This window comes from Syngnathus typhle, linkage group LG14, assembly GCF_033458585.1.
Source record: "Syngnathus typhle isolate RoL2023-S1 ecotype Sweden linkage group LG14, RoL_Styp_1.0, whole genome shotgun sequence".
In the NCBI taxonomy this organism is placed as follows: domain Eukaryota; kingdom Metazoa; phylum Chordata; class Actinopteri; order Syngnathiformes; family Syngnathidae; genus Syngnathus; species Syngnathus typhle.
In genome coordinates this window covers 3,238,193-3,266,004 of record NC_083751.1, presented here as the reverse complement: position 1 = coordinate 3,266,004, position 27,812 = coordinate 3,238,193, and the positions used below count along the sequence as shown (strand labels likewise).

General features: G+C 44.0%; 3 protein-coding genes across 9 annotated transcripts in view; 2 read left to right on the top strand and 1 right to left on the bottom strand.

Annotated features, from left to right (window-relative positions):
• Positions 1 to 7,505, bottom strand: part of osbpl1a (oxysterol binding protein-like 1A) — an 18,428-nt gene extending 10,923 nt beyond the window's left edge. For 2 of the 5 annotated variants that reach the window (XR_009717818.1, XM_061296511.1), the window contains exons 1-14: positions 7,304 to 7,505; positions 5,986 to 6,150; positions 5,752 to 5,837; positions 5,603 to 5,677; positions 5,280 to 5,543; positions 5,052 to 5,196; positions 4,230 to 4,297; positions 4,108 to 4,152; positions 3,373 to 3,446; positions 2,833 to 2,896; positions 2,384 to 2,485; positions 1,713 to 1,850; positions 1,411 to 1,492; positions 997 to 1,103 (exon numbers count right to left, since the gene is read on the bottom strand). Coding sequence is in view for 4 of the 5 variants with exons in the window: in XM_061296511.1 (XP_061152495.1) it covers positions 997 to 1,103; positions 1,411 to 1,492; positions 1,713 to 1,850; positions 2,384 to 2,485; positions 2,833 to 2,896; positions 3,373 to 3,446; positions 4,108 to 4,152; positions 4,230 to 4,297; positions 5,052 to 5,196; positions 5,280 to 5,543; positions 5,603 to 5,677; positions 5,752 to 5,837; positions 5,986 to 6,150; positions 7,304 to 7,379 (1,491 nt within the window). In the remaining variant the exon portion in view is untranslated. Of the gene's footprint in view, positions 1 to 996; positions 1,104 to 1,410; positions 1,493 to 1,712; positions 1,851 to 2,383; positions 2,486 to 2,832; positions 2,897 to 3,372; positions 3,447 to 4,107; positions 4,153 to 4,229; positions 4,298 to 5,051; positions 5,197 to 5,279; positions 5,544 to 5,602; positions 5,678 to 5,751; positions 5,838 to 5,985; positions 6,151 to 7,172; positions 7,220 to 7,303 lie in introns of those variants that run through there. The other 3 variants (XM_061296509.1, XM_061296508.1, XM_061296510.1) reach the window with 3 other exon arrangements.
• impact (impact RWD domain protein) lies at positions 5,991 to 17,028 on the top strand. 3 transcript variants are annotated; one of them, XM_061296515.1, is made up of 11 exons: positions 5,991 to 6,132; positions 8,494 to 8,622; positions 8,708 to 8,760; positions 8,878 to 8,940; positions 9,037 to 9,122; positions 10,615 to 10,737; positions 10,835 to 10,929; positions 11,550 to 11,623; positions 11,899 to 11,989; positions 14,346 to 14,480; positions 16,886 to 17,028. In XM_061296515.1, the coding sequence occupies exons 2-11, from the start codon at positions 8,494 to 8,496 to the stop codon at positions 16,943 to 16,945; spliced, it is 909 nt and encodes a 302-aa protein (XP_061152499.1). In that variant the 5' UTR covers positions 5,991 to 6,132; the 3' UTR covers positions 16,946 to 17,028. The 3 variants fall into 3 exon arrangements, with proteins under 3 accessions (XP_061152499.1, XP_061152497.1, XP_061152498.1); XM_061296513.1 differs by lacking the exon at positions 5,991 to 6,132 and adding an exon at positions 6,283 to 6,396; XM_061296514.1 differs by lacking the exon at positions 5,991 to 6,132 and adding an exon at positions 7,720 to 7,931.
• On the top strand, positions 16,887 to 27,812 carry LOC133166541 (histamine H3 receptor). The gene is made up of 5 exons (XM_061296512.1): positions 16,887 to 17,003; positions 19,806 to 20,103; positions 20,469 to 20,635; positions 24,931 to 25,302; positions 25,390 to 27,812. Exons 2-5 carry the CDS (start codon positions 19,872 to 19,874, stop codon positions 25,873 to 25,875), a joined length of 1,257 nt encoding a protein of 418 aa, XP_061152496.1. The 5' UTR covers positions 16,887 to 17,003; positions 19,806 to 19,871; the 3' UTR covers positions 25,876 to 27,812.

Sequence of the window (27,812 nt, the reverse complement as noted above, 5' to 3'; positions counted from 1 at the left end):
ACCCTGTAAGCACCCCAAAAAAAATATTTACCATAAAAAGGAAAGAAGTTGCAGATTCAGTTTTAAAATAGATTTTAGGAGTACAAAAAAATTATAATCTGAGATCACTTTGTTTGTTTATTATTTCCCAAAACTGGAGTCAGACTTTCTAAATATAACGAACATAACAAAACGAACGCTAAACTTTAAAAAAGACAAAGGCTGTTTTTTGAACAAGTGTATTTCTTTTAGGTTGGAGTTACACTGGAGATGATTTGGCATCTTTTAAATGCACACCCCGCTGTTTTCATTCGTGGAAAAGGAGAATAATCACGTTATCCCTGCTGAGAGCCAGCCTATTCGCGAGAATTCGAGGGGGTGGGACCGTGAGCTTTTTATGCCTGCACACGTCTCAGTTGAAAAGGCTTCGCCCAGCTGAGGCGAGGAGGCCCGGGCCAAGGTGTCAGAACCCAGAAAGCTGCGACCCAGCTCTTCCGCTGGATGATCTGGCAGCTTGATTGCTCTCTAATGAGCACGCTAATTCATTCCTGTTTTTTTTCTTTTCTTTCACACCAAGCTCTGGAACCGTGTGCGAGGCATGAATGGCGCCGTTGTGACTGCAGATGGTGGCCAATCTGCTATCGGAGGTTTAGCCGTGTTTGTGAGTGAAACCAACACTCCATTAGGTACAGATGAACGATTCGAGAGTTCACTCAACAATTTTGCCTTTGACAAAAAAACAAAAACAACAACGGATATTTGAACATAAACGGTGCAGCAACACATATAGACAGACACAATATTCACATGCATATATTCTTTATCCTCTTGGAAGAAAATGCGGCCTACTGAGGCATTGTGACGATCTTCTTCTACTATATACATACATGTATGTATTATCCTACCCCCTAGCGGCCAGAAAGAACCGTACACTGAATATATGAAATCCCGATTCTCAAACTGGGCGTAAGGTTTTCTTGAAATATTTTGAATTGTGAATGTCAAGAAGTAACTCACCACTTCTTGTTTGGTGACCAGTCCAAGACAGACGGCCAGGTGGGAACTGGTCTCTCCTGACAGCTCGCGGATGGCCTGCAGCTTCTCCATCGTGTAAGACGGAAACTCTGCTCAAGGAAAAAGGAATGATGGGACCCGAATTAAAAACCAGCCTGAAAACGCGCCTTACGACTATTACTTTTAAAAGTAAGTGTGTTTTACCTTCAGATTTATTCAACTTAGTTGTGCTTGATTTAACCTTGCAAACGATTATTTTATCCATTTGCCTAAATTCCTGAATATCGCAGAGGTGTGTTTGATGCTGATTATTTGCTCTTGACGAAGGTCTTGCTCTCGTCTGAGTGCCACTCTGGCTTATCATATCTTTTGAGGCTATTTCAATCAATGTCAAAGAAAAGTTGTTGCTGTTGTCACCTAGTGGCAAGTCGTCCGTCTTGATGGCGGCCAGGAAGGCTTCTACTTCCTGCTCCAACTTGGCGTGGCTCGCTTGTGCCGCCTGCATCCATAGGGAGAGACAAACTAACAAACATCATCGACACGATGTGAGTGAAACCCGAACCCTCCCGCTAAGTCTTGAAGCCATAAGAAAAAACCCCAATCAGGAGTGTGATTGCGAGTGGGGGGTCTTTGCACAGCGTGAACCTTGCGCCACATTGGGTTTTAGATAATGACTCTAATTGCTGCTTTGCTGTTGTTTGTTTGTGTGCGCTTGCCACCTGCAGGGCGTCGGCTATCCGACCCGACGAGAAGCCTTCCTCCTCTTCCTCATCTTCGTCCTCCCCGTGGCCGTCCTGCTCCTGGGAGCAGTAGTGTGTGCTGAAGGCTGAGTGTTCTTCCAAAGCGTCCAGCCAACCCTACAAGTCAACAACGGGGGTGAGGTGTCACTTCATTTGGCTAAACTCTAATCAGGTTTGGAACCGTTTTGAAGCCAAAACCATGTCTTGATATTCTAATTTGAAACCCAAACCCGTGTCTGAAAACATGATTTAAAACCCTACCCCCTACCTTTTAAAATCCTAACCTCATCTCAAAAGCCCAATTTCAAGCAAGCTTAACCTTGCAATTGTGGTCACTAAAGTGTGCATCTATTGAAATCCATTCACTTGTCAGCCTGTTCTGACATGAAAAAAAAAAAATCGACATCCGGGGCTGGTAAATAGCAGACTACAAAGCATGACAAACAAGGCGGCCATTGACTTTTCCCTCTCAGACAAATGTCACAGCAAATGCGAGGTGATTTGTGTTTGTGATGGCGAGCGTAGAGGATTAAATTTTCAGGTCGTCACAAATAGAAGTCGCCAATTGGACGGCGGCGCCTGCAAATTGATCGAGCGGGACGGCGATGGCATTGGAAAAAGTGTAAAAGCGTGGAAACATCAAAGCGTACTTTTCTTGTCGCCTCGGGCTCCTTTTTGGATGATACTTTGAAGTAATGGACGCTGTCATCGAAGCACTTCAGGGTGAAGATGCACTTATCTTTGGAGCGAATCTACAACAACAACAACAAATCAACAAAACATAAAAAGAGAAGAAAAACATACTTTTATTTAAAAAAAAAACTATTCCATTGTTATTATTCTTATCATAGGGTTTTTGGATACCACTATTTTACCAGACTGCCGATACCAAGCACCAATACCACTAGCAGAAATTTACATTCAAAATGTTTTCTCTAAAAAACAATGGCAGATGATTTTAAATGTAAAAATGTCAAATTCAAAATCTTGAAACTATACCCACAATTTAAACCCTGATTTTAAAACGAAGTGTCTTGCAGCCCTAATTTAAAACCCTATTTTGAGCTACACTAGTATTTAAAGGGGAGTTGCTTCTCACCAGAATCTGAGCGTGATTGAGGGACTTGCATCCTTGCCTCCTGACGTTGGCGACCGCATCAGACCTTGAGCAGCAGGAGGTAACAAGTCACAACTACGCACTTTTTTTTTTTTTTAAACATACAACAAGCAACCCTCCAATCCATGTTTAACATTCTCACTTAATATGAGTTTCAATGTGAACCACATCCCAGTTTAGAGGGTGTGCACACTTATGCAACTACCATTAGGTCACACTAATATAGGAAAAAGTTTGGAAATGGACTTGATGGCCATTTTTATCATCATCATAAAAAGCTGACATTTGATTTGGGGGGTGTAGACTTTATATTGACCGAAATTACATTTAATACCCGATAAATAATCTTGAAAATGTCAGATACATAAAGACTTTTCCGCAGGTAGCATTCATCAAGATGACTCGAACGTCCACCAAAGTTCTTTTCTGTTACTTTTACTGAAGTAGCACTTTTCAGGTCCTTTGACGATTTTCTGCCATCTTTCTAATCAAAAGGCGAGCAAGGTCGGAGACGCCACCTACTGTGTGGAGTACCAGGACAGAACGCCGTTGTGGAGGACTACCCAATAGGAGCGCCAGCCCAAAAATCTGGAGCTCTGCGGGAACAACACACGAGGGAGGAATCAGTACCATCGCTCCATTTTGACAGCGGTAACTCATTTGCATATTCCGAACCCGCACTGGGAAATTTTCCCTTGGCTCTGAACAATAGCCCCAGCATTTATTTGTATATTTGTCAAGTATTGACATTCATTTCCATTTCTTATTTGCTTTTATTCAGAACAATACAACAACCCATCTAGCAAACGCCATGGTTAGCTTAGCGACAAGCCGGCTAACTCGACAACTTATCGGGACCTGTTTTGCGCAGATATTTGTGTAATCTCGTCACACTTCATTGACTCTGTCAATGTCTCGGTGTTTACGGACGGAATCATTACGCTAATCAATAGCCGCTTCACAGGCTGCTAAGTGAGGTTGCGGGCGGACACCCGAGAGGAGAGTAAGCAAAGAGGTTCGGTCACGAGTACATTTTCATTATGGAGACATTTGCATTGAGCCCACTGAAATGGAGCAATCAATGTTGTATTGAAGCACTTTGAGAGCGCGCTTCATCAAGTGTTGCTCGAGGCAAACAGTATGAGCCCCTTGCTTGCTGATATGTATGCGGTGAATTAACCCTACTGCAGAGAGTTCCAATTTGAAAGGATATTTCGAAGCGCTAGCTTGGAAATCACAGTGCGTCGTGGAATTCACCTTCCAGAGGAGTCCCTCAAATGTTTTGGCGTGACGTCGCATCCCCTGCAAAGACGAGAAACGTCATTAAGGAAACCAAACCGCAAGGAGAGGAATTGTTGACCTGTAGTATCAGAACTCACCCGGCGTGCGTTGCCTTCGAGTAATTGTCTCATGGCCGCGTCGCTAGCTAATTCCAACACGGTCTGCCCTGAGAAAAAAACAACACGAAACCCAATTTTGAAAACTTTGAAATCTTCAACTGCTCCCACACAATCTGAGATGAGAGAAACGCGTCATCAACATAAACAGAAGAAAAAAAAACCTCAACTGCATCGAGGCTAATTAACACTGTTAGGCCTCTCGTGTAATCATGGCTTCTTGAGTCACGGCGCTAATCATTGAGTACCAAGCATTTAATCAGGCGAAAAGAAAAGAACACAGCGAAACCGTCGCCGTATCGGAGGCATTAAAAGCATTCGCGATAATATATTTTATGGAGATCTGTTTTAGTTTCAGTGCTCTCCCACGTTCTTCAAACTGCTTGGTCAAATTAGGTGAACTATAATGCTGGGATATTTTATTTATACTCAGCGGATTGGGTTGGCGATTTGACCTTTATATTCATTATACATATACACTTTGGGAGTAAGATTCAAGCGAACAGATGAGATAAAACAAAAAAAAACACTCTTGGCAGGTTGTAACTTAATGCCGGCGGTGCGCTGCAGCAATTTGCTGTTCAAATAGCAATAATTAAGAAAGTGCACCTGGCACTCGGTGCGTCGATGGGATTTGCCAAAATGAAAGTGGTTTTCCTCGCTCTATCCAAACAATAACACAAGCTGGATGGAGAAGTTCCAAAGTTAATTATGCATTTGAAACCGGCATTGTTGTTGTTTCCAAATAGTCAAAAGGGCAGTTTGAAGACATTTGGGCCTTGCTGTACCATCCTTCCCCCTTACCGATCTTGTTCCTGACGCTGGCGCAGGCGCCGGCCCTCAGCAGCTTGGCGGCGCATTGCTTCTGGCCTCGATAGGCGGCGCAGTGCAGCGGAGTGTTGCCCAGCACGTCTGTGCACTCGATGTTTGGCGGCTTCTTGCTGCTCAGCTTAAGTTAAATCAAAGAGAAACAGCAAACACAAGACGTGAGCTGTGCTCGTTTCTTCCAGAATGCTGATATTCTCCTCTGACCAGCTGACTCAGAGTGACCATGTCGCCTTCTCCCGCCGCTTCAAGAAGTTCACATTCCCGTTTTTGCTCTTCGGTCTTCTCGACCGCTGTAAAAACAACACGGCAGAAACGATTCGCCCGACTCTGTATATCACGGTGTGCGATGTTCTGACCTGCCAGCATGCGTCTGATCTCGGCGTTCCGAGTGACGTCTTTGGGAATCTGAGCCGTCCCGTTGATGACGCTCGCGCTAGCGTTGTGGCGCAGCAGCAGCATGACGACCTCCTGATCGATCGGTTGATTGATTGCTTGATCGATTGGGTCGAGGGGATGTGGTGAAGTACCTTTCTTCCCGTGAAGGCGGCCTTGTGAAGAGGCGTATCTCCGACGTTGTTGGGCAGGTTCACCTCCGCCCCGGCCTGTTTTAACACAATTGCGCGAATGTCGGACCTTTCGCGTGATTTTTTTTTGTTGCTATTTTTGAAGAACAAACCTTCAATAATTCATCCACCACGGCCGTGTGTCCAAAATAAGAGGCCAAGTGAAGCGGTGTCCAACCCCGGTTTGACTTACTCTTACCTGGAACATGAACCCAAAATGATGGTGAGATAACCTCAAACAAGCCTGTCTTGAAACTTTACTTTCAAATCCCAACCATTGTTTGAAATTGAAACCCTTTCTTGAAAACACAAAGAGAGTGTACAACACGCAGGTGATGGCGACCAACCTTTGCAGTTGATGTCCAACGGGCTCTCTCCGCTCACCTTGGATGCCAGGAGCTTCCGAACGGCGTCCAGGTCTCCGTTCCTGGCGCAGCACAGAAACTGCTCATCCGGATCCGGATGCTCCATGAACACCTGAAGGCGACACGACGGTGAGGAAAACGAGCATGCTCCTGTTTTGATTAGCAACAGAGTTCAAAGCATTGCGCAACTGAGATAATTACATTTCTAAATTGGTCGCTATTTTTGTTTGAGGAAATAACGTTCCATTGTATTGTGTCATTTGCATCATGCGAGGGGAACAAAGTCATATGAGAGTCATCTGCCAGTCAGGAAGCGATCGGACGAGCGCAAGGGAATCAGAAGGCTTGAGCGTAACGGGAAGTCCCCATGCTGAGAAGGTCACATGGGCACGGGTAAAAATCAATCAATGTTGCCGGGATGGTGTTAAAAGTGAGGAAATGTTTTGTACTGCAGGAAGTGTTGAAAGTCGAAAGGCCCACCCGGTGCGTTGTGTCATCATCAGTCAGAAAGAACCAGAAAGAGACTATCGGGATAGGGGAGAGGAAAAAAAAGCTTGCCAGAAATGGAGACGAAAAAAATGCCTCTGCATACCACGACTAACGACATTTCTCTGCATTTTAGTTGCACGTTATTGTGCCTTCAGGAAATGGGATTTTGATGCTATTAATCTGATTTCGGAGGATTTGCGGCAGAATTGAATATTTATGTCTTCTCCATGAGGATGTTTTTTATCTAAATATCTTGATTGCTTCCATTCATTACTGTCGATGGGATTAGATGACATTCTTAATTTTGCACGGGGGTCATAATTACTGACTCGTTGGTCACATTTATAAATATGCTCATTTCATTGATATCTTAATGTATTATTCGATTTCCTAATGGGTTTAACAGCTTATTTATTGTGCGGTTTCAAATGCTGAGGGGAGAAATGCAACAATGAAGTGTGTTTTAGTGAGTTTATCATGTTTTGTTCACGACTCGTTCAGCTTTTACACTACTTCCACAAGTAAATGACATGTCGGGCTACTATTTGCAACACTTTGAAAAGATGAAGTAGCCTGGATTGATGAGGCAAGCGCATAATTACACAAGCAGCACGAGTGAAAAGAAACCAACAATTACAGGCTGTACCGTTGTTATGATCATTTAGTGAAGATAAACTTACCTTTACCAGACCAGTATTTGTTATTTTTCTGTCAAGTACATAAAGTGTGCACTTTTGTCACCTTTGATTAAGCCACACACGTCAATGGCTCAACACACAATAGTGAGTATTGTACATACTGCAGTCCTTACTGAAAGTAACTAGGCACTGAAATCCAGCAGCGGTGTCAATTCCCTGCTCGGTGCGGTTGCATGTGATATGGATCATCCGAGTACAACAAATTACTATAAAAGCGCAACAACTGCAAGGATTTGCCTCAGATACGAGGTCGAGTGTAGTAAACACTTTGCACGCGTCTGTCTTCTGTTTACACTCGAATCAGCTGATTTGGACGTAGCGGAACTCGTTAGGAGTTGCTTTTCAAAATAAAATAAGAACGCAACTTTGTCATTTAAGCTTGATAGTTTAATAGAGTTTAAAGTCAGAGTAAAATACACACGTATATTTTTTAATAGTACACTTTATTCTACTATGTTGTTTCGAATGATTTTGAAACTCCATCATAGTGTTCTATATTCTTATTTTGTAGGAACAAAGCGGAAACACAACCCTGTTAGGCTAAACAGCTGATACTCTCCGGAAATCAAACACCCGGCGTCTTCACGTGTGGCCACGATTCTTCGAAATTCGTCGTATTTAGTTTCTCAAGTTATCAACTCTCTCGAACAAGTGTTTATTTTCACACTAGAAACTCGTAGTGATGTTTTAATGGCTGACACGATAACTCCAGAGAATGAAGGTGATGATTTGCAGTCACAAGTGAGTGACCTGCTTCTACCTGGCGAGGTGTCGTTCTTCCCCCCCCCCCCCTCTTTACTTTCTTTCTTATTTTGAGTGTTGTAATGGTTTGATGGAGCCTGCAGAGAGCGCGTAAGTATAACGCTGTATGGCTTAAAGAAGTCTTGGCAGGTTGTCGTGATGATCCGAGGATCATCAAACACAAAGAGTTCATTTGCCATCATGGATATCATTGGATAGTTAGCTCAGCTCAGCACAGAAACGGACAACGTGCAATTCATGTTCAGTCATACCTGAAAAAATAGGTACACCTCGTGCTAATAAAACGAATTAAAATTTGTTTTTTATGAAGTGCCATGCACAGATTAAAAAACAAAAGTCAAGAATGAACGAACAGTTCATAAATTGTAGATATACTCTTGGAACAAATATACTACAGTTAAGTTACTTTTGGAGTTTTATAGTCTTTTATGCAGGCTAAAATTTACAAATGTGCCATTTGCGACACTTTTGATGTCTTAGTTGCGAGGCAGAGGAGGCAAGTCTTATGATGTGATTGATGTGTTATTGTCACTCCATTCAGATGGAGGAGGTGGAGGCCTTGTCGTCCATCTACGGTGACGAATGGTGTGTCATCGACGAGGCGTCCAGAATATTTTGCATCAAAATATCAAATGACATGGCAGAGAACAAACTGACAGCTTGTTTGCAGGTGCAGAGACAAAAAAAACATTTGTTTTCCCCATGCGATCTGTATAATGACTTCTCTTTTTTTTTTTATCCTCTCTCTCTTCTAGATTATTCTCCCGCCTGATTATCCCAGCTCTGCCCCGCCAATCTACCAGATCAAGTCGGTGCATTTGCCTTTCAAATTTAATTCTCGGGCGATCTGACTAATTTATCTGACAACAAGCCACTCGTCGCCCCCACTTGATAGCGTTGCGTTTGTTCTCGCCTTTTTTTGTAGTGCGGCGTGGCTGCGGGGCGCTGAGAGAGTTCGACTGGCCAACAGCCTGGAAGACCTCTATGTGTGAGTGCCTCTCATCTCTGGCTTTTGACAAGAGGGGGGCACAGAACCCCCCTGTGGTCACCCCCACCCCCAGTCACCCCGCTGAATGTTTTGCAGCCAGCATGCTGGGGAGAGCATACTCTACATGTGGGTGGAAAAAATCCGAGAATTCCTGCTCGAGAAAGCTCAAGACTCTGAAACAGGTGAGATGGACAGACACAACATAGTGGAAAAAGAAATGTATCATGATGCTTATTTATCCCTTTTCATCAGTAAAAAGTACTGATTTCATTTTCTTTTACTTTTAAAAACGCATTTGACATCACATCACGCATGGTAATGACCTATCACTGTTTTATGGGTTTGGTCATGTGACGTTTGCAAACTGAGCCGTGATTGGTTGTTACCTGAGCCCTGGGCATGTGATGTCATTTTTGTTCGACAGCAACTGTATTTATTGTACGAGAAAAATTAATTAAATGATCAAATTAGTTCTTTCTCTAGTATCTCTTTAATATGCAGCACACAAGTGCGACGTGGCCCCGTGTTGATATTTTCCAACACATTGAACGAATGACCGAAAAGTGGATTCATGGCAGTGTGTCAACAGGATACGGAATTTTAGCAAGCCGCTACCCGATGCAATCATCTTTCACGCAATCCCGCGTCACACTGATGAGTTATTTGCATAAAAGATTCTGGCAACTAGCGGTGTATTGTTGCGCTTGAATAACATCGCACTCTGCGACAGCAAGCAGCCTCTCTCAGATTACGTTCCAGTAAAAAAAAAAAAAGTATGTTCTTGTGAAAGATTTTCCTTTTTTCTTTTTTAACTGAAGTTCCAGCTAGGCGCGGACGTAACGAAATGTGGCGAAAAGCTTCAAGCGGATGAACACAAAAGCCTGCTCGGTCGCTTTGAGTGACGGCATCGCATTTAGATGACTATCGGCCTAACGCCCGCCGTTCCTTTGGCAGTGTCTTTTGAGGTGGACGAGATAACCAAATGAAAGATTTCCTACACGTGTCTGTCTGAAGGCCGTATTGTGGCGGAGGGGAGGGGATGTTGTTATCTGTGGGCCGATCCCGACGGAGTGCGATACTCCGCCAGACGCTCCTTTTGAGCAACAACCTGGAGGTGTGGCCAGAGTGTCATTGTTGTACAGCACACTACGGTCACTTCTTGGAATTCATGTGATAATAAGTCGAACCCAAGATGCCTGATTGACAGCTCCTGGCATTGGCTTGAAGAATTGTCCGGAAGTGTGTGTGCGAGTTAACAAAGGTGTGAGAGCGAGCGTGCATCTCATCAGGTATTTAAATCAGGTTAAGCTTGCTTCATTATTATTTGATCCTGTGATGACTAAATGCCAATTAGTGCCATCGTTTACTTCTCAAGCTAAAATTGCCTCATCCCCCCAAAACGCCTCCCCCCCTCCCTTCCCCTGCAAAATTAATTGGCTCGCTGTGTGTGTAATGCTATGACATCTTTTGTCACCCAAGCGCCTTTCCAGCTACAACAATTACAAACACATCAATGAGCGATGCGGTTGCCCCGGGTGACATGCTCCTCCGTTGCCTCTGGCACGTACACACGCACGTAAAAACACTCGTGGGGCTGCTTAGACCATATTCTAAAGACCATTTTGGATTTTCCCTTTATAGTCGCATGTCGACACGTGTTTTTGCCTCTCGCAGTGGAGCAGTCAAAGCAGGTGACCCTCACCGCGGAGGAAGACGTGGAAGACGAAGACGTGCCAGACTTGACGAGTCTCACGTTGAGTGCAGAGGATGCGCAACGTTTCCTGGAACACGCAAACGGTCCGCGGAAAACCCCCCACCGCTCATCAAACCTAACAACACAATCACAGAAAGGCTCTTCAACACCTCGGTGATGTAAAAATTCGTCCCGGTTTAGATGAAGAGGCGCCGCCGATCAAACACGGCGACTGCATCACAGACCGCCGCAGCACCTTCCAGCCTCACCTGGCGCCCGTGGTGATGCCAAGACAGGTGACTTCAAACAACACACGCACACTCAATTTGATTTGCATAATTGAATGCGATCCACAGTGCCACTCCATCCCCCCCCCCCCAAAAAAAACCCCAAAAGTCTGTTTTTGGATCTGCTTTTGCTACAAGCAGGTGCTGGCGGCGTGTGACATTTACATCTCATCTCATTGCAACGCTCTGGAAGCGTTCAGTTTGTCTTCTGATGTTCCCAGAAGAAAAAAAAAAAAAGAAAAAAAAGGAGCCGCAAAATTGGTTGCGCCAGCTGCTGTTTGCCAACTGCTTCGAGTTTCCTTTCCGCCCTCTTCACTCTCTTTATCATCTGTGTCATGCTTGAAGGTATTAGTGTAAAGGTTCATTCTTCAAAGTCAGTCAGTACGAGGTGGAAACAAGAATTTAGAAACAAGGCCCTCCGATCAGGAACTTTCCCCAGGTCTGAGTGGGGTGTCAAACAAGTTGTGCAATTTCAAGCCTGGGTTCCGATTTGAAATAATTGCTTTAAAAACAGGATTACGGCTTCAAATTTGGGCTTTAAGCAAAGAGCAGAGAATCAATTGAGGGTTTCAAGCTTGAGGTTGTTTTTTTTTTTTTGCAAAGTTCTGACACTTGTTCTTGCGTCTCAGGTCAAAGCCGCGCTGGAGCGGCTGTATGACAACAAAAAGATCGCCAGCGCCACTCACAACATCTACGCGTATAGGTCGGTGACACTCACCAGCTTTTCCCTCCTCTCCAAATGTCGCGATTAAAGGTCAAGAAAGAACTGCCTTGTCCACACACACACACACACACACACACTTGGCTTTTTGTGTCGATTTCTTTTCTTCTTTACTTGCATGCTCTAATGAGGTGGAGCCCCTGAAGCGCTGCCTGCCCGACCGGGGAGGAGTTGCTGACATTTAACGCAGATGTCACTAGTGGTGACAAGTTGACCAAACAATTTTTACACTCTCCGTGTGTGTGTGTGTGTGTTAGGATCTACTGCGAGGATAAGAACAGCTTCCTGCAGGACTGCGAAGATGATGGTGAGACAGCGGCAGGTGGCAGGTTGCTCCATTTGCTGCAGGTGAGCGTTCCACTAAGCACAAGCTCGGCACATTGAGGACTCTGTGAGTGTGTGTGTGTCTACAATAATATATATAATATATAGTTTAATATAATAAGATATTGTATGTGTATGTATACATACATACATACATACATACACTCACACATGGCAGGCTCCAACACAAAGTTTTGGTTGAGAAAAACAGATGGTACAACTTCCCAGCCGCTTCAAAAAAAAAAAAAAAGTTTTTTTAATTGCGTCTGTTCCAAGCACACGGCCTGTTCGCTTCCACAGTCTGCCGAGCATTTTTAGAGTGTGATTGTTAACGAGGAAAAAGTTCCCCGCTCGCTGACCTTTAAAAAGTGTGCGCTTTCTAGTTGGCACTAACTGAAAATGCATCAGGTTTCTCTTCTTCTATTTTTTTCATTTTGAAGTTTCTAAAACGTCCACAAGATACTGGTATCAGGTACCATCGCGAGTACCGATACCTTGACATCGATACTCTGTATTGATCCTTGCCCATCCCTTCTCAGTACGTTACATAATTTGTAGTATTTCCATATTGTTCCCCATGCAGAGATGATATTAATCTTCTCATCTCTCAAATCAAAGAGACGTTTTTTTTTTTTTTTTTTTAATCTGGGTTGCAGTTATCAGATGGCATTGCGATTCACAATCCCACGCACACCAATAATTGTCAAGGCATTATCCGGATGTGCCACATAAAAGCCGAGCCCGCCGCTTGTTATCAAAACACGATAGGGTAATTACAAAGTTTTCCTCGACGGGCTTGTTAAAGTTGCAGAGTCACATCGGGTGAGCGTTGTCCTGTTTGTTTGCGTTTGGATAGCGAGTCTTTCCTTTGATTTGTGACACTGGAGCGAGGCTGAAAAAAGAAAAAAAAAGTTTGACCTCCACGTGATGCGATTGTGAGGAGAGGAGGTGTCTTGACAGCTCCGCGCTTCGCTCATTTCTTTTTCTTTTTGATACCAGAAAAGTCTTGCATTATCTACATAATGCATGCATACGTCTATAAAATAACAGGAAGATGGCATTGTGAATTCTTTTATGGTGCTTTGATGCCAAGTGTGCTTTAACATTTGATTTGTATGGGGGGGGGGGATTCCCCGTACTTGTCAGTGTAGACCTCCCGAGAGACTGGCATTGTTTTCCTGACAGCGGTTTTATCAGAAAATGTAATTTTCACTGAGTTATACATTACGGAACCTATTCACGAGCCACTTTTCACAGATTGTCCAATTAACGCTTTTTTTATGCGGAAGGGATTTGCTGAAAAACTCACCTGTTCGTGGCTGGTGGGCTAATTCTGGTACCACAAGACCGTGTCAAAATCCGAGCTAATTGGAAATTAGCGTTTAGGTTTGCTCCCTTCGACTACACAGTTGGAAGAGCAAGGTCCTCAATTGTGGGAGCAATGCACACTTTGTCTAAGTTTTTCTTAGACAATTTCTATCTTTTGGTCCGTCCCAGTGGGGGAACGCACGCGTTCATCTTCTCCTTGTGACACTCGCAGTGCACGGAGCAATTTACATCAAGTGCTTTGGCATTAATCTGTTCTGCTCTAATCTCATTGCTCTCCAAGCAGGCCTTTCTTCCCATTTGCTCATTCTTGATTGGTGCTTTTACACCCGTGAGCATCCGATTGCATGAATAAAAGAAGGCGCTGATTAATAATTTGGGTTGCCAGATGTGCGGACGGTCCCCTCCGATACTCTGGCTTTGTGTGAGTTGGGCATTTTTAAAAGGGAGGGATAGCATGATGATTTACTGGGACTTTGATGAGAGGGTTAGAGAATAATCCATCTTCGGCGGTGCTCGTTACATGGCGGGGATTGGGCATCTTCATCGCCGATCTCGATAACTACACGATACGTGTAAAGCCGCTCTGAAGCAATGACATTATTTCACGCAACAACCTTTTTAGACACTTCCAAGGCGTTAGAAGCTAAAAAAGCCTATCATCATGATTCAATCTCAAATTAAATCTAGTTTTTCCATATCGGGCCATCACCTCGCAGACACTGACTTGATGTGAATCAGTTGTATTTTCTTCTCCTTCAAGACTTATACTTTTGAGTTAAAAGTGAAAGTCAAGTCTAAACGATTCTTTGCGATATTTTGTACGCACTCCCACGGTATTCGGATTTTATGGAATACGTTCAAGGAGATGAATTTACCCGTTTTTATGCATCGTAGCTCCCTGGTGTTGAGAATTGGCCTTGCAATAAAACGTTGACTTGGTTTCGGGATGTAACATTCGATTGCTGGACGTCACTCCAAAGGTTCAACTGTTGGAGCACTCATTTATTGTTTAAAAAGTTCAATACTATGTCCACTTTGTGTCTTGCTACAGATTCTGGACGTACGCAACGTGCTAGTAGTGGTGTCCCGGTGGTACGGAGGGATTCTGCTAGGTCCGGACCGTTTCAAGCACATCAACAACTGCGCTCGAAGTATCCTGCTGCAAGAGGGCTACGCCGCCTCATCGGTGAGTCTTCCCCATTTTTGTTTATAGGATTTCGAGCCACCACAGCTTGTCCCACAAAAACACAAAATAGCGTTCGAGGTGAATGTCAGGTGTTCAAATAGCAAAAAGGCATTAGTGAGTGCAGCTGTGTCACATCGACATTGTAATAGCATCCCGCGGGGACTGCGAAAAGGCCTCCGAGGCCGACTGAGTGTTGGGTTCAAGGAACCGGTAGGGGAGGCGGCGTGACAAGTGGCGTTACCCCGGCGAGCGAGGGCAGCCATTAGCGGGCAGCTCTTTGAATGATGCTCAGCCGCTGCAACAAAATGTCCGCTCGCACGTGCGTACTTTGCCGCTTCCTCGCCTTCACATTTGGACACCATTTTGAAGCATCTACTTTCAGAGATCAAACGCTTCCTCCCCGAAGTCGGCCGCCGGTCCGCTTTGAAGCTTTTTTTTTTGCTCCGCAAACTTGTTTCATTGACGGTGCTTTTGAGCTGGAACGTCACACACAGAGATTAAAGGTAGTCCTGCAAAAAAAAAAACACTGTTGCTTGATTTCCGCTTTAACGGCCAGCTGAACGTCAAGCTGCGTGCCAAAACAGGTGCAGGGCCTGCTTGCTTGCTTGCTGGCGAATGACCCACAAAAAATATTTGGCGCTTACGTATTACACTCGTCTTGTTTGAACAACAAGCTAGCAGCTCGGATGAACAATTTCACCTCAGGTGGGCTCCATTTGGCTTCATTTGACTGATTAGGAAGCCTTGAAAAGATTTATTTGTTTTAATTATTTGTTAAAAGCGGTAATTTGGCGCAGACACACATTAAGTGGGCCATCTGAAGCCGCGGGGAGCCTTTGTCCTATCACAAGCCGTTTCAGTTCTTAAAAAAGAAAACAGGCATTATCTCTTCGCTCGCTCGCTCTAAAATCTCAAAACATGTTTGTGGAGAGAAATCCATGTTTACTCCAAGGTCACCTTATAAATCCAGTCGGTGGGCTTACAAACCTCTTCAAGTTTGTATTTGCAATGCAACCACAGGCCCAATCTGAACTTTTAATTGCATCCTGATTCTCCGCTCTGCAAAACGCCACCGTGGCGCCGAAACTGTGCACTTACGGCATGTGATAAATAGGTCACGACTCCTTATAGATTCACACTATTCCCCCATGGACTGGCGCTCCAGGTAGCGTCTGTGGCGGGAACAAACTCTTCGGGCGTAGCCCCGGCCGGCTTCATTATCCTCTGTATTTACTTGTACGTCGTAATCCAGCCCGAGGTTCCCGTGCGGAGGTAATCGATAAAATTAATCAAAGTCTTGTTGTTTTTAGCCAGCCCGTGGCAATGGTATCAGACTTGTGGCCCATTTAAGTGTCCCGATTTATGTGATTAATTATATTTACTCAACAGTGACGCTCCATGTTTAAAAAAAAAAAAAAGGTTAGATCAGGACACACTAATCTAAACTTTTTATTAAGAAGGAATTAAAATAACAACCCAAGGTACGAAGGTTTTTTTATTGGGGCAATTGTGATTTACGAGGTCCGTAAAACCCAGAAAAGAGGGTCGACATGCCCGTAGGCCTCACTTCTGTGTTAACCGCTGAGAACTAACCCAAGAACAGTCACTAAAAAAAGAAAAGAAGGAATGACAGAAATTGTGCCATGGATGAAGCGTTGTGGCATGTCTACATTTCTGCCAGTGGAGAGCGCCGATTAATCGTTTCAGTTGGGGAACGGCCCTGATTTCGTCTAGCGCAAAGCGCGGTCCAATTTTGTGGGGTGGCGTTTCCCTTCTTTTGGTATTTTCGCAGACGTATTCCGTTAGAAAGGAGCATGTGCGCCGTTGTGAGCGTGAACACAGTCGATGGAAGCGGCTCCCCTCATTCCTTTTCAATTCAGTGCAGGAAAAGGACACGTCAATGGCATGTTGAAGAAATCGTGAGAGGAGCCAAAAAGATAAAGAGCCAAAAAGATAAAGAGCCAGTTTTTTTGTTAACCCCTAAAAATGTGTTTTGATTTGAATGGCTGTCTGATACAAGATGGAAGATATGGCTGCGGGCAAAGGTGAAATAAGCTCGCTTCTTGCAGGCTTTGTGAGATTCTCTCAGATGATTTCTCTTCTGCGCCCGTTGGCTGGTGTGCTCCATCCAGCTGAGGTTCAAAGTTCACGGCGATTTTGTAGGAGGAGCGCTCGAGGAGTGCAACGTTTGATGCAATTATGGGCTTACGTTGAAGAAGCAACCGGGGCCAATCAGTAGGTTGTGATTAACATAGTTCAGTCAGCCAGCAACATAGCAAGCGGCAAAAAAGCCCAAATGTCTGTCAAAAACTCGAAAGCGCCATCCAAAAAAAGAAAGAAGAAAAAAAAAAAACATTGGCACAATCATAAGTCCCTAATACATTTTCTTCTTGGTTGTTTAACAGGATGATGTCACCAAATCAGCAGGGAAGGCAAAGCGGCTAAAAGGCAAGAAGACAAAATGATTGTGGCGGAAAAGACTTTTAATCTATTATGTTCCAACCTTTGTTGGAAAGCATTTTAGTAAGTATTAAAAGGCAACATTTTACTTTCAGCGTTTCTATTCGAACACGCAATTTGTGTTGATGACTAGTGCAAATCTCTTTTTTTTTTTAATCACAAAAACATTTGAACAGAAAGATTTTCTCGGAGTGATGCGACACCTTTTCCAAAACATGTAAATGCCAGCATAAGCGTCATCGCGGCGATCTTTTTGTTCCAAACCCAAATGAGATTGACGCGCATTTATTCCGATGAATCAGAACCCATGTCCGTGCTTGCTCGTGTCATCGGCGAGTGTTTTGCATGCGGCGTGGGGTCTCGCTGTGGAGGGGCTCCCTCACCTCTGATGGGATGTCACTTCCTCACCAGGAGGGGAGGAGGGGGGAGAGAAGACATCATCTGAATTTTAAAAACGCTCCCTTGTTGGCTTCAGTCAGATAACGACAGCTTCCTATAAATATCCGGGGGTTCATCTTACGGCGCTCTTGGCACGCGTCGCCCTCACGAGTCCTTTTTCAAACATTGATACAAATTCAGCGTTTAGTCGTTTTGCACTGAGGGAGCGGGAGGGGGGCTTTTTAAGGATGCCATGTTCATTGTGACGTGCAAAGTAACTGCCAGAATAATTACAAGGAGCTGCGAGTACGCCCCCGCAAGCTTATCATTATAATCATCATCATCGTGTCATCTTAGATTTGCTCCACGAGCTTGAAAAGAACCAATACACGCAACCGACAACACATAGCCAACCATTTGTTACAGTCGTAGGAACACCATTTTTTAAATCGGAGATTTGAGATGATGCTGAATTGACAAGCTTTATTGATTTAATAGAAAAAAATATGGCTGTCTGATAACACTTGTTTTGCACCGATTACCACTACATTTGAAAACAACAACAGATCATTTTAAAGAAAGACTGATAGTATACCAAATATCGTATTTTTATGTCAATACTTTGAAATAACGGCGCTACCGATACCCGGGGTCGGTACTCTAATAAAAACGGCGAATGTAGAGAATGCTTTTAAAATCAACAATGCTTGGGAGGGCCAAGACTTTTGTAAAAGTCCGATCCAGCTGCTCTTGTCGGCATTGCGGATGAGCATCACAGAACTTTGCCTCTAGTTTGACTTTTATTTCACGGGCGGCTGCGATAATCCCAGAATATGATCCCCCTTGAGCCTGGCTTCTTATCCTCGTGAGGGGAACAACTTGAGCTGAGCAGAGCCAACATGGAATCCGCTTGACGGGAATTATATACCTGTGTAGGCGGCTCACGGTGGGAGCTGATTTTGCTTCAATTATGCTGGAAAACTCCGAAGTTGAAGAATATATATGCCTATGATTATGGATCCGGTTTAGGTTTAAAACACACAAATGCAATACATTTTGTTTTTGAAACTTCAATTACGGTTCTTTTTGGCTGGCAAAAATGTTGACATTTGAAAGCGTGCTTAAAATATGCACGGTAATATAAACAATAAATAAATAAAGTTGACTGAAGTAAAAATTCAAGGCAGGAAACTTTGATAACTTTTTTGTGAAAAATAGATTTTCCTGCGTAACTTGAATAACTTCAAAGTTGTTCTTCTTACGCCACACTAGACAACAAGAAGTTATTCAGTCCTAAATATGCGTTTAAAGTAATAATAAAGATAACCACCGGCTACACACTCTTGCACGCGTAGCTTTCATTGATTAAATTTCAAAGTGGATTTGCATAATTTACACAGCGGTTGTATATGCAGGGCGTCTTTGACAATTCGTTATTAGACTTTGAAAACTCGGGCGGGGCTCCAATTCGGATATTCCAATTTTGACATAAAGAAAAAAAACCAAGAGACTGCATCTTCGCCTCAAGACAAAGCAGTCTTTTCTCAGCTTTGATGTTCTCATCTTGATATGTGCTCACCTCATCATCTGTGCACACAGACAGGCTCGTAAAAAGAGACCTTAATCTTCATTTGATTTTTTTTTCTGGGGGGGAGGGATTACATTTGTCATGAGCTGGATCCTAAATGGATCTGAGGCTTACGCAAGTTCATGTAGAGTGAACCTCTTCAAGGTTTGTGAATGCACACTGCAGGAATGAGGGGGGGGGGGGGAGGAGGACAAAGAGGCGCTGCCGGATGCTTGCGTTCTTTCACAATAAAAGAGCACACGTGGTGGGTGAACAATTTGAAGCGAGGGAGGGGCGACCCGGTTTAGAATCTATTTTGGAGTCCCTTTGAAAGGGATAGAGCATGAAGAGGGGGAAAGCTTCATCTAAATCCAGAAGACAAAAAACACACTTAAAGAACAAGTGTGTCAGATTTTTTAAATTTAATTTAAACCGTACTTAAGAACAATGTGATGCCAACATTTTTGAAAATGTCTATATTGTGCAAACTTCCATTTCTCTTCTACCATTGCTGAATCATTCATTGACATTTTTCATCGCCTTAATATTTCGACATCGGTTTTTTTTTTTTTTTTCTCCTGCTCCTTCGCGTGACCTTGTCGTGGTTGTGGAGACGCTTTTATTGCAGAGCTCTGAACGGAAGTAGAGCTGCCGATGGGTAACAAAGAAAAAAAAGAACGTGCGCTCACACCTCTCATGCGCACAAAGAATAAAGGCGCGCGCCACGCACGAGGAGAATCTTCCCGCGCTCCAGCGTCCACGCGAGGTGACCCGCGGATGCCTCTTTTTCTTTCCCCCCCTTTTTTGTTTCAATGAACCGTGCCCTCTTTTCCTCTTCTTCCCAAAACTTCTCCAAAGTCCCCAAACAAACAATGGCACACGACTCCACCCGAGGGTCTCCCCTGATGTCTTTTTGCCAGCTCAGAACTTAGGAAGTGGCAGCCAGGCGAGGGGGCGGCGACGATGCTGCGGGAGCGCCGCTAACCATGGGGGTGTTGGAGTCCAACTCCAGCGGCAACTTGACCCCGGCGGTGTCGGGCGGCGCGCTGCCGCTGCCGGGCTACCTGGCGCTGCTCCTGTCGGTGCTGATGGTGACGCTGGTGGCCACGGTGGTGGCGGGCAACGCGCTGGTCATCCTGGCCTTTGTGGTGGACAAAACCCTGAGAACTCAGAGCAACTACTTCTTCCTCAACCTGGCCATATCTGATTTCCTCGTGGGTGAGTTGCCCCTTTGTGTCTAGCCCTCTCTTTTTTTGCGTGCACATTTTGTACCCCTCCCTCCTCACCGCTTTCCCTGCCTTCCAAGTCTTTTGTTCCTCCCTGCAATTATCTCCCAATCACTCTGGAGTGGACAATTTGTTGCTCAAACCTAGATTCCATTTTATGATTTTTTTGGGGGGGGTTGGTGGGTTATTTTCCTCACATCTTCTTTGTCCTGCTCTTATCTGCAGCACAGGATACATTTAACCCCCCCCTCTCCCTCCAATCAAACCACTGCAGGGAATCAGATTGCATTCCCAAAACGTTGCTCATCTCCCTGGCGTGAGCAAACTGGCATGATCCTCATTCCGATGTGCTCCTAGGTGCCTTCTGCATCCCGGTGTACATCCCGTACAACTTGACGGGCAGGTGGATGCTGGGCAAGGGTCTGTGCAAGGTGTGGCTGGTCATGGACTACCTGCTCTGCACCGCCTCCGTCTTCAACATCGTGCTCATCAGCTACGACCGCTTCCTGTCTGTCACCAGAGCGGTGAGTCCTTAAAAAAAGAAAACTGTGCTTTTGATGCTGAGCCTCAGTTTGGCACTTTTAAAGGTGGGGCGCACTGCGTCACAAGATGTTCCTCATTGTTTGACCGTCTCGGAAAAATTGGGCACTAATTAACTGGCCTTGTGAATGGATGAGCACGGCGCATGTCTGGCTCGCAGTACGGGCTCTGGGTTCGACTCTCAGTTTCGAATATTCTCTTCTATGCTTGCTTGGTTTTCTATGCCAGTTTTACTGATGATTGCAAATTGTTCCTGAAGGTGAATGTGCGGGGCTCCGTGATCGGTCAGCGACCGATCCAGGGTGACAACTGGAATAGGCTGCAGCTTACCTGCAATACATGTATGGATTTTTGTTGTTCTCTAGCAGAAACGGGCAACTTAATAGCTGGAGGGAGCCATTTTTTTGTGTGAGCGCCACTGCACTGGACGGCCACCCCCCACTCGCTTTTTGGGGGAGAAAAAAAAAAGAGCAAACTGTGCTTTTGATGCCCCGGCTCAGTTTTGTAGGTGGATTGCACTGCGTCACACTGAGAGCTGTTTCTAATGGTTTGAACGTGCCAATGAAAAAAAAGAACAGGAATGAATGGAGCAGCTTGTTGCCCTAGTGGTTGGCACGTGTGCCTCACAGTACGGGGTTCAGATCTCAGTTTTATGTTTTTGTCCTCAATCCGTTTTTCTTCAGATACTTTGACGTTGTCTCACCCGGTCGCCTTTTTACGATGTCCGTAGGTGGCAATGTGAGTGAGCGAGTGGCTGTCTGTGGAAGTTCATCTGAGGCAGCTCACTCTGATGAGGATGAAGAAAAATGGATGGACAGATATCTTCATCCGTTATTAACCAAGTGTTAACAATCACTTGAGAACAAATCAATTAACTCTCCGGGACAATTGAGCCGTCGGGGATGCGTTTGACCTACTCCACAGCGGGAAACTTTTTTTAATTTTAGACCAATGAGCAAAAATAGATACATTTGAGTCAGCAGGTTTTGATGAAAATGGATTGCTGGAATGCTGCAGGGCAGAAGGCACAGGTCAGCCATGTAGTTTACTTGGGTGCTGATTTATTTCCGCTTCTTGCTCAGCACTTTTTTCCATTATTTATTGCATGGACGCTTAAGACCTTTGAGGTGGGAGATGATGTCGTTGGTTTTGTGAAGCGTGAAAGTTTTCTTGTCTGATTGGCATAGGGTGCACATTCTGAATGGTTGGAGATGACTATTGATTTTTTTTACAGTGATTTTTTTTTTTTTTTTTTTGCAGTAATTGTTCCTTTTCCCTTTAGCTTCTCCTCTTCGCCAGCAAGATGTTTTTTTAATCAAGTACACACACACACACACACACACACCAAAAAGTAGTAGTTTGAAATATAATGGCCATCCAGTCTGTCGGAGGTTGCCGTTAATAAGAACACATTAGCATGCCAAAAATGTGCTTCTCCCACAGCGAATGAAAAACGGACAGTTGTACTGTCTAACTCAGTTTTTCCTCAATTATTTTCTCGTACCCCCCCAACTCTCGAGTATGTTCCCCAGGGTCTTTCATATGCACTTGTTACAATTCAACAATTAGAGCCTGACCGATTCATTAAAACATACATACAAGGAATGAAAATTATTCATATTCTATTCTCGGAGGTCATCGCTCGGCCGGAGCATGGAAGGAGACGAATTTTAGAAATAAAATTCAATAAAATACAAACTTCAGGATGGCAATTACATGAAAGGTGAAAGAACTTTAGAGGAATTCAATAATAAATGGCCAGAGGCGAGGTTTCAAAAAGAATTTTTGAAGCAAATTACTTTCATTTTACCATTGCTCCCTACTATTGGGCAACATTTGAACACCCACCAAGCGCCCCGGTGTGGAACGTCGGAGCGCTTGAAAAGCACAAGAATTCCAGTTATGTAACCTTGAGTCAATTTGGAAAACGTTGGCAACCAGAGAATACCAAGCAACGTTGATTTATGGATGCCTGTTTGGAATATTTTAGGTGGCTTTTAAAAATTCACTTCTTGCACAAGCTGAATCTCTTTGACAGAGAGTCGGCCTCCATTTTTGGTATTTTTAGTCGTGTGTAAAAAAAAAAAAAAAAAAATTGTTTTTTTGGTACTCGCTTTGTCCGAATGAAAAGTTTGGTTGTCAGATTAGCATTGTTTAAAAAAATCATGTGTTTTGACTAGGGTTTCTTTTAAAAAAGATTTTGGATGATAAATTACAGACACAGATTATTATAGTTTATCATTTTTGGGGAATCTGAACAAAGGAGAAATCAAAAACATCTTGGAGCGTCTGCAACGTTAGAGCCTGTGGCTAGCTTCTTCAATCAATCTATTTTTTCTTTACCTACCTTTTAACTGGCGCGCAAAGCAAAAGACACAAACGCATCAAACGCCCTTCAACAATCTCAACACCCCCGAAGACCCCCCACTGTCCGTTTATAAAAGTAGTTGCCATTTAAAAACAAAACATGGCTGCTGAGAAAAGATTGTGCAGCACCACAAGTTCCCTTCCCCATTAAGGCGGTGAGCAAAAAACGGATGCATAAAAACTTACAAAAGCTAATTGATGGGACACATAAAGGCAACTTTGATTAAAATTCGAGTGTTATTGGCAAACACAAAGTAAAAATGATGCTGCAGCTTTTTTTTTTATATGCAGTGGCTTGCAACGGGGGGGGGGGGATGCACCCTCCCACATGATCATCGATGATCATTTCTGAAGGGGCATCAAACAATCCGAAGAGCTCTCTGACAGAAGGGCATAGAGCTCATCTGACAGCGGATGTAGTATATTGGCAGCAAATGGCTTAAGCTTCCTGTCCCCCCCCCCCCCCCCCATCATCATCACCCCTCACTTCCCCTCGCTGTCAAAAAAAATAAAATAAATAATCCATAACATGGAAGAGAGCATACAGCACAACAGACAGTGGCAATGTATCAAAAGTAAGTTTATATCCGCTACGCTTCGCAAGCCACTTCAATCAAACCCTGATTTCAAGTCTTCGGTACACCTAAGCTGAGAATCAAACCCAGAACCTCTGACTCTGAACGGCAGACGTGCTAACCACTCATTTTTAGATGGCTATTTCTTTTTCATATTTGACGTGCGAGGACTTATTTTTTAAATGGCTTTTTTTTTTTTTGACGTGTCAATGGAGCTGCCATTTCGGCTGAGTGGCGATGAAGTGAAGATGGGGTGATGCTCACATGATGGCCACAAAGATGATGATGATGATGATGATGATGAGAATGAATGAAGTGTGCAAGCAGATGTCTCTTACAATCTCTCCTGTCGCCCATAGCCTGTCCTAATAGATACTCCCCAGTAGGGCTGCGGAATTAATCAAAATTTAATCGATTTCGATTTTTGCCTTTTCACGATCACAAAAAAATATAAGAATCGAAGAAAATCGATTCATGTGCCAAAGGGCACAGCATGTGTTTCAAAGCACCCTGTGTTGCTTGTGTAGAATTACACATATATTTAAATATTGCTTTGTTTTACAAACATAGCCACTGCTAATGCTAGCAGCAGCACACAAATGCTGTAGCAATACATAGACAGGTAATGTTGCAATACTCGAAAGCATATGTACTTTCTAATCTCTCAAAAGTGACTTCCTTTTTACTTCTATTTTAATCTAAGCACATACACAACCACACTGCCCCCTAGTGGCCAACGGGCACATAGCAATTTTATTCAATGTTTTTCTTGCTATTTCAATATTTTCCTTTTTTACAAATTTAGATTTTTTTTCCCTCATTGCTCTCTTAAATTCTATTTATTTGAGTTTTGGTAGTTGAACAAATACATGACAAATCAAACTACTTGGATTATAATTTATTTATCGATAGCTGCGCAGCCCTACTCCCCCGGTAGCCTTCCTCCCGTGCCTCTCCCTCGTCTGCGCTGACACAAGGCAAAATAAGAACATCGTGAGTGGCTTTTTATTTACGCCATCACTCTGTCACCGTGGCAGCACTCTGGGTCTATTTAAACGCGTCGCTCTGAGGGTGTTTTTCAGATTGGCGAAGACGCCGACAGCTGCGGAGGATAAAAAATGGAATTCATTGCCAGTGTTGGAAAGCAGTTTTGTTTTAGGAACAGTCAGTGTGGACAAGGCTCCTGAACTTCAGCGAGCCAAAATATGACCAAATTTTCTTAGCGTACGTTGTCTCTGTTTAGCTTAGTGCTAACAAACAATCTAAAATGCCATAGACACGCCGTTTGTGTGTGCATGGCAGAAAGTCACCCGCCCCGTGGTTGTTTTTCATCTCAGGTGAAATACAGAGCACAGCGCAACATGAGCCGTCAAGCTGTGCTCAAGATGGTGGCGGTGTGGGCACTGGCTTTTCTCCTCTACGGACCCGCCATCATCTTTTGGGAGGCGGCGGTGGGTTACAGCGTGGTGCCGGCGCACGAGTGCTACGCAGAGTTCTATTTCACCTGGTACTTCCTGCTGTGCGCCTCCACCTTTGAGTTCTTCACCCCCTTTGTGTCGGTGGCCTACTTCAACCTCAGCATCTACTTGAACATCCACCGGCGCAACAAAAATGCAAGCGCCGGCCCCCATGAGGTGCCGACCCCTCGGCCGGCCAAGAAGCAGAGGGACGGCGCGGCGTGGTCCGTGTTCTTCGTCAAGACGCGCAAGGTTATTCGCCATCTTTTTGCTTTTTCTTCACTGCCAGTCGCCTGTTTAAATAAAACACGTGATCATCAAATGTTTCTTGTCACCAAGGTGTCGTGCAGCGAGCCCACCGCCATCTCCGCCGTCATCGAAGACGACGACGGGGTCTCGCCGTCCTCCTGCGCCAACCTCAACGCCGGCCAGATCCTGGCGCAGAGGGAGAAGCTGTCGCCAGGGCAGAGGTGCTCCCGCCCGTTCCATCATTCGCCGGCGGTGTCTGTGCCGGGTCGCAGGGCGCCGGGATCCCGGCTTTCCCGAGACATCAAGGTGGCCAAGTCGCTAGCTGTCATCGTGTGCATTTTTGGAATCTGTTGGGCGCCTTACACGCTGTTGATGATCATCCGAGCCGCCTGCAGCGGCGCATGCGTGGCCAACTATTGGTACGACTTAACATTCTGGCTATTGTGGCTCAATTCAGCCATCAACCCGTTCCTGTACCCGCTGTGCCACAGCAGCTTCCGAAGGGCTTTCTCCAAGATCCTGTGTCCTAAGAGACAATCGGTGCAGCCACAGGTGGTGGAGCTGCAGTCGTGCTAGAGCGAAAACACTTGAACCAATGCAAAAACTGCCAAACTGTGTAAAATAGGGAAGGAAAAAAAAAAAACTCCACTTCCTTGTTCTTCCATCTCAAAAGTCCAAAATGAGAATAAAAAAAAAGTCTGTGAGGATGCTCAAAGCACATTAAGATAGAATCACAAGGGCGAAGACCTCCGCCAAGGCCGGACAATCAAGAAAAAGCGCGTTGCCCCCAAGATTTGCAGTAGTCAGCAAATAGATTGGATCTTCAGACTACAGTGGAACGTCTCAAGTTCACAAATTCGTGCATCATACGAGTTGTACATAATGTTTATATAATTATGCATATTTATATACGTTCACAAATCCTTGCATCATACGAGTTGTACATAATGTATATATAATTATGCATATTTATATACATTTTTGTTCTACATTGAACTTTATGTATTTCCAAATTCACCAATATTTCAATATGTTTTGGACAATATATTGTTTTATTAGAATAATTTGCTTTTTTTTTTTCTTCACCAGATCCAATTGTCTAAACTACTTTTTCCTCAGCACTTTCATGAAATGAAACAAAACCCTTTTGATCTTAAACACCGATGTGACATGTTGAAAAGGCAAGCCTTAAATAGTTCATCACTGTAAATGGTAAAAGTCAAGTGATGGCAAATGGCATCTTCACCTTTAGCCATACTTTGAAACCCTTTTTAAGATTTTGAAATTTGAGGTTCCACTGTAATTTGGAGCAAATTGCAACCCCGTGGAAGAAAAGCAGCTCCTGAAAATGCTTGAATTGTTCTCTTGAAAGTTTGCATGACGTTAAAGGATCAAGTCGAGTTGACTTTTTTATTGCGCGTATAACAAACTTGAACTGAGGATCCGACATTTTCAAGCCACGGTTGGACTATGCGCAAGTACTATCATATCAAAACCAAAAGCTAAGCAGAGCTGCAGTGTTAGCACTGATTAGCATTAGCATCTCCAATACTCAATTTTTGGCAATATGTCCGCTGCTGGTGTCACATGAATCAGCTTCACGAATTGACAAGAGTGAAGTTTCGCCTCTATAAGTGAAAATACAATCCATGCCTTACTGGTTTCATTTTTACTTGCTATTCTTAAAAGAAGGAGCCGCCTCAAGCTAAAGAGAGGAGTTAGCTCATTTGCATGAGATGGGACCGCCCCCTCAAAACAGGCTGATTCCCAAAAAGAATGTGAACTGTGTAAAATTGTGAGAAAAAAAAACTGTCTTCTTTTAGTAAACTGTAGAAATGTAAACTGTAGAAATTTATCTTCATTCCTCTTCATAAAGTTTTGTAAAAATCATCCGAACACAACCACCTTGGCGGAGGTAGCAGCATGGGACCTTAACGAAAATGGAAAAAAAAAAAAGCACAGATTCTCTGTGAGATGGACGTGTCCACGTGGAAATGCATGCCAACATTCACAGACAATCTCTCTGCAGTGACGTGCTTTAAGCCTTCCAGCCACTGTGTGTGCGTGTTTGCCTGTGCGTCCTTTTTTGAGCTGATGACGACAATAATTCATCCTGAGATGTTTTACGCTGCCTTTTAATATCGACAAAATGTCCTTTCACAAACAACATGATGCCATTAGGAGAATCCTTACGTTTTGTAAAGATAGCGAATCGTCTCGCAGCAATATTGTGACGAATGTCGTTAAGAACACTTGAAAGGAAGTGAAACGCTCGCTTTTGTCCGCTCAATACTGAATGTCATTTTGTTTTTATATTATTTAATGATAAAAAAAAAGTTGGCTTAATAGGTGAAACCTGCCAACTCTAAAAATGTGCACTTGTCATCCTGCGGTTGGGGCTTGTAAATGTACAGCACAATAAGCAGTTTTGTACAAAAAAAAAAATATCTATGCCAATTCTGTGTTAAATAGTTGTGTGTACTTTCAATGCAGTATTTACTACAATTCAAAGA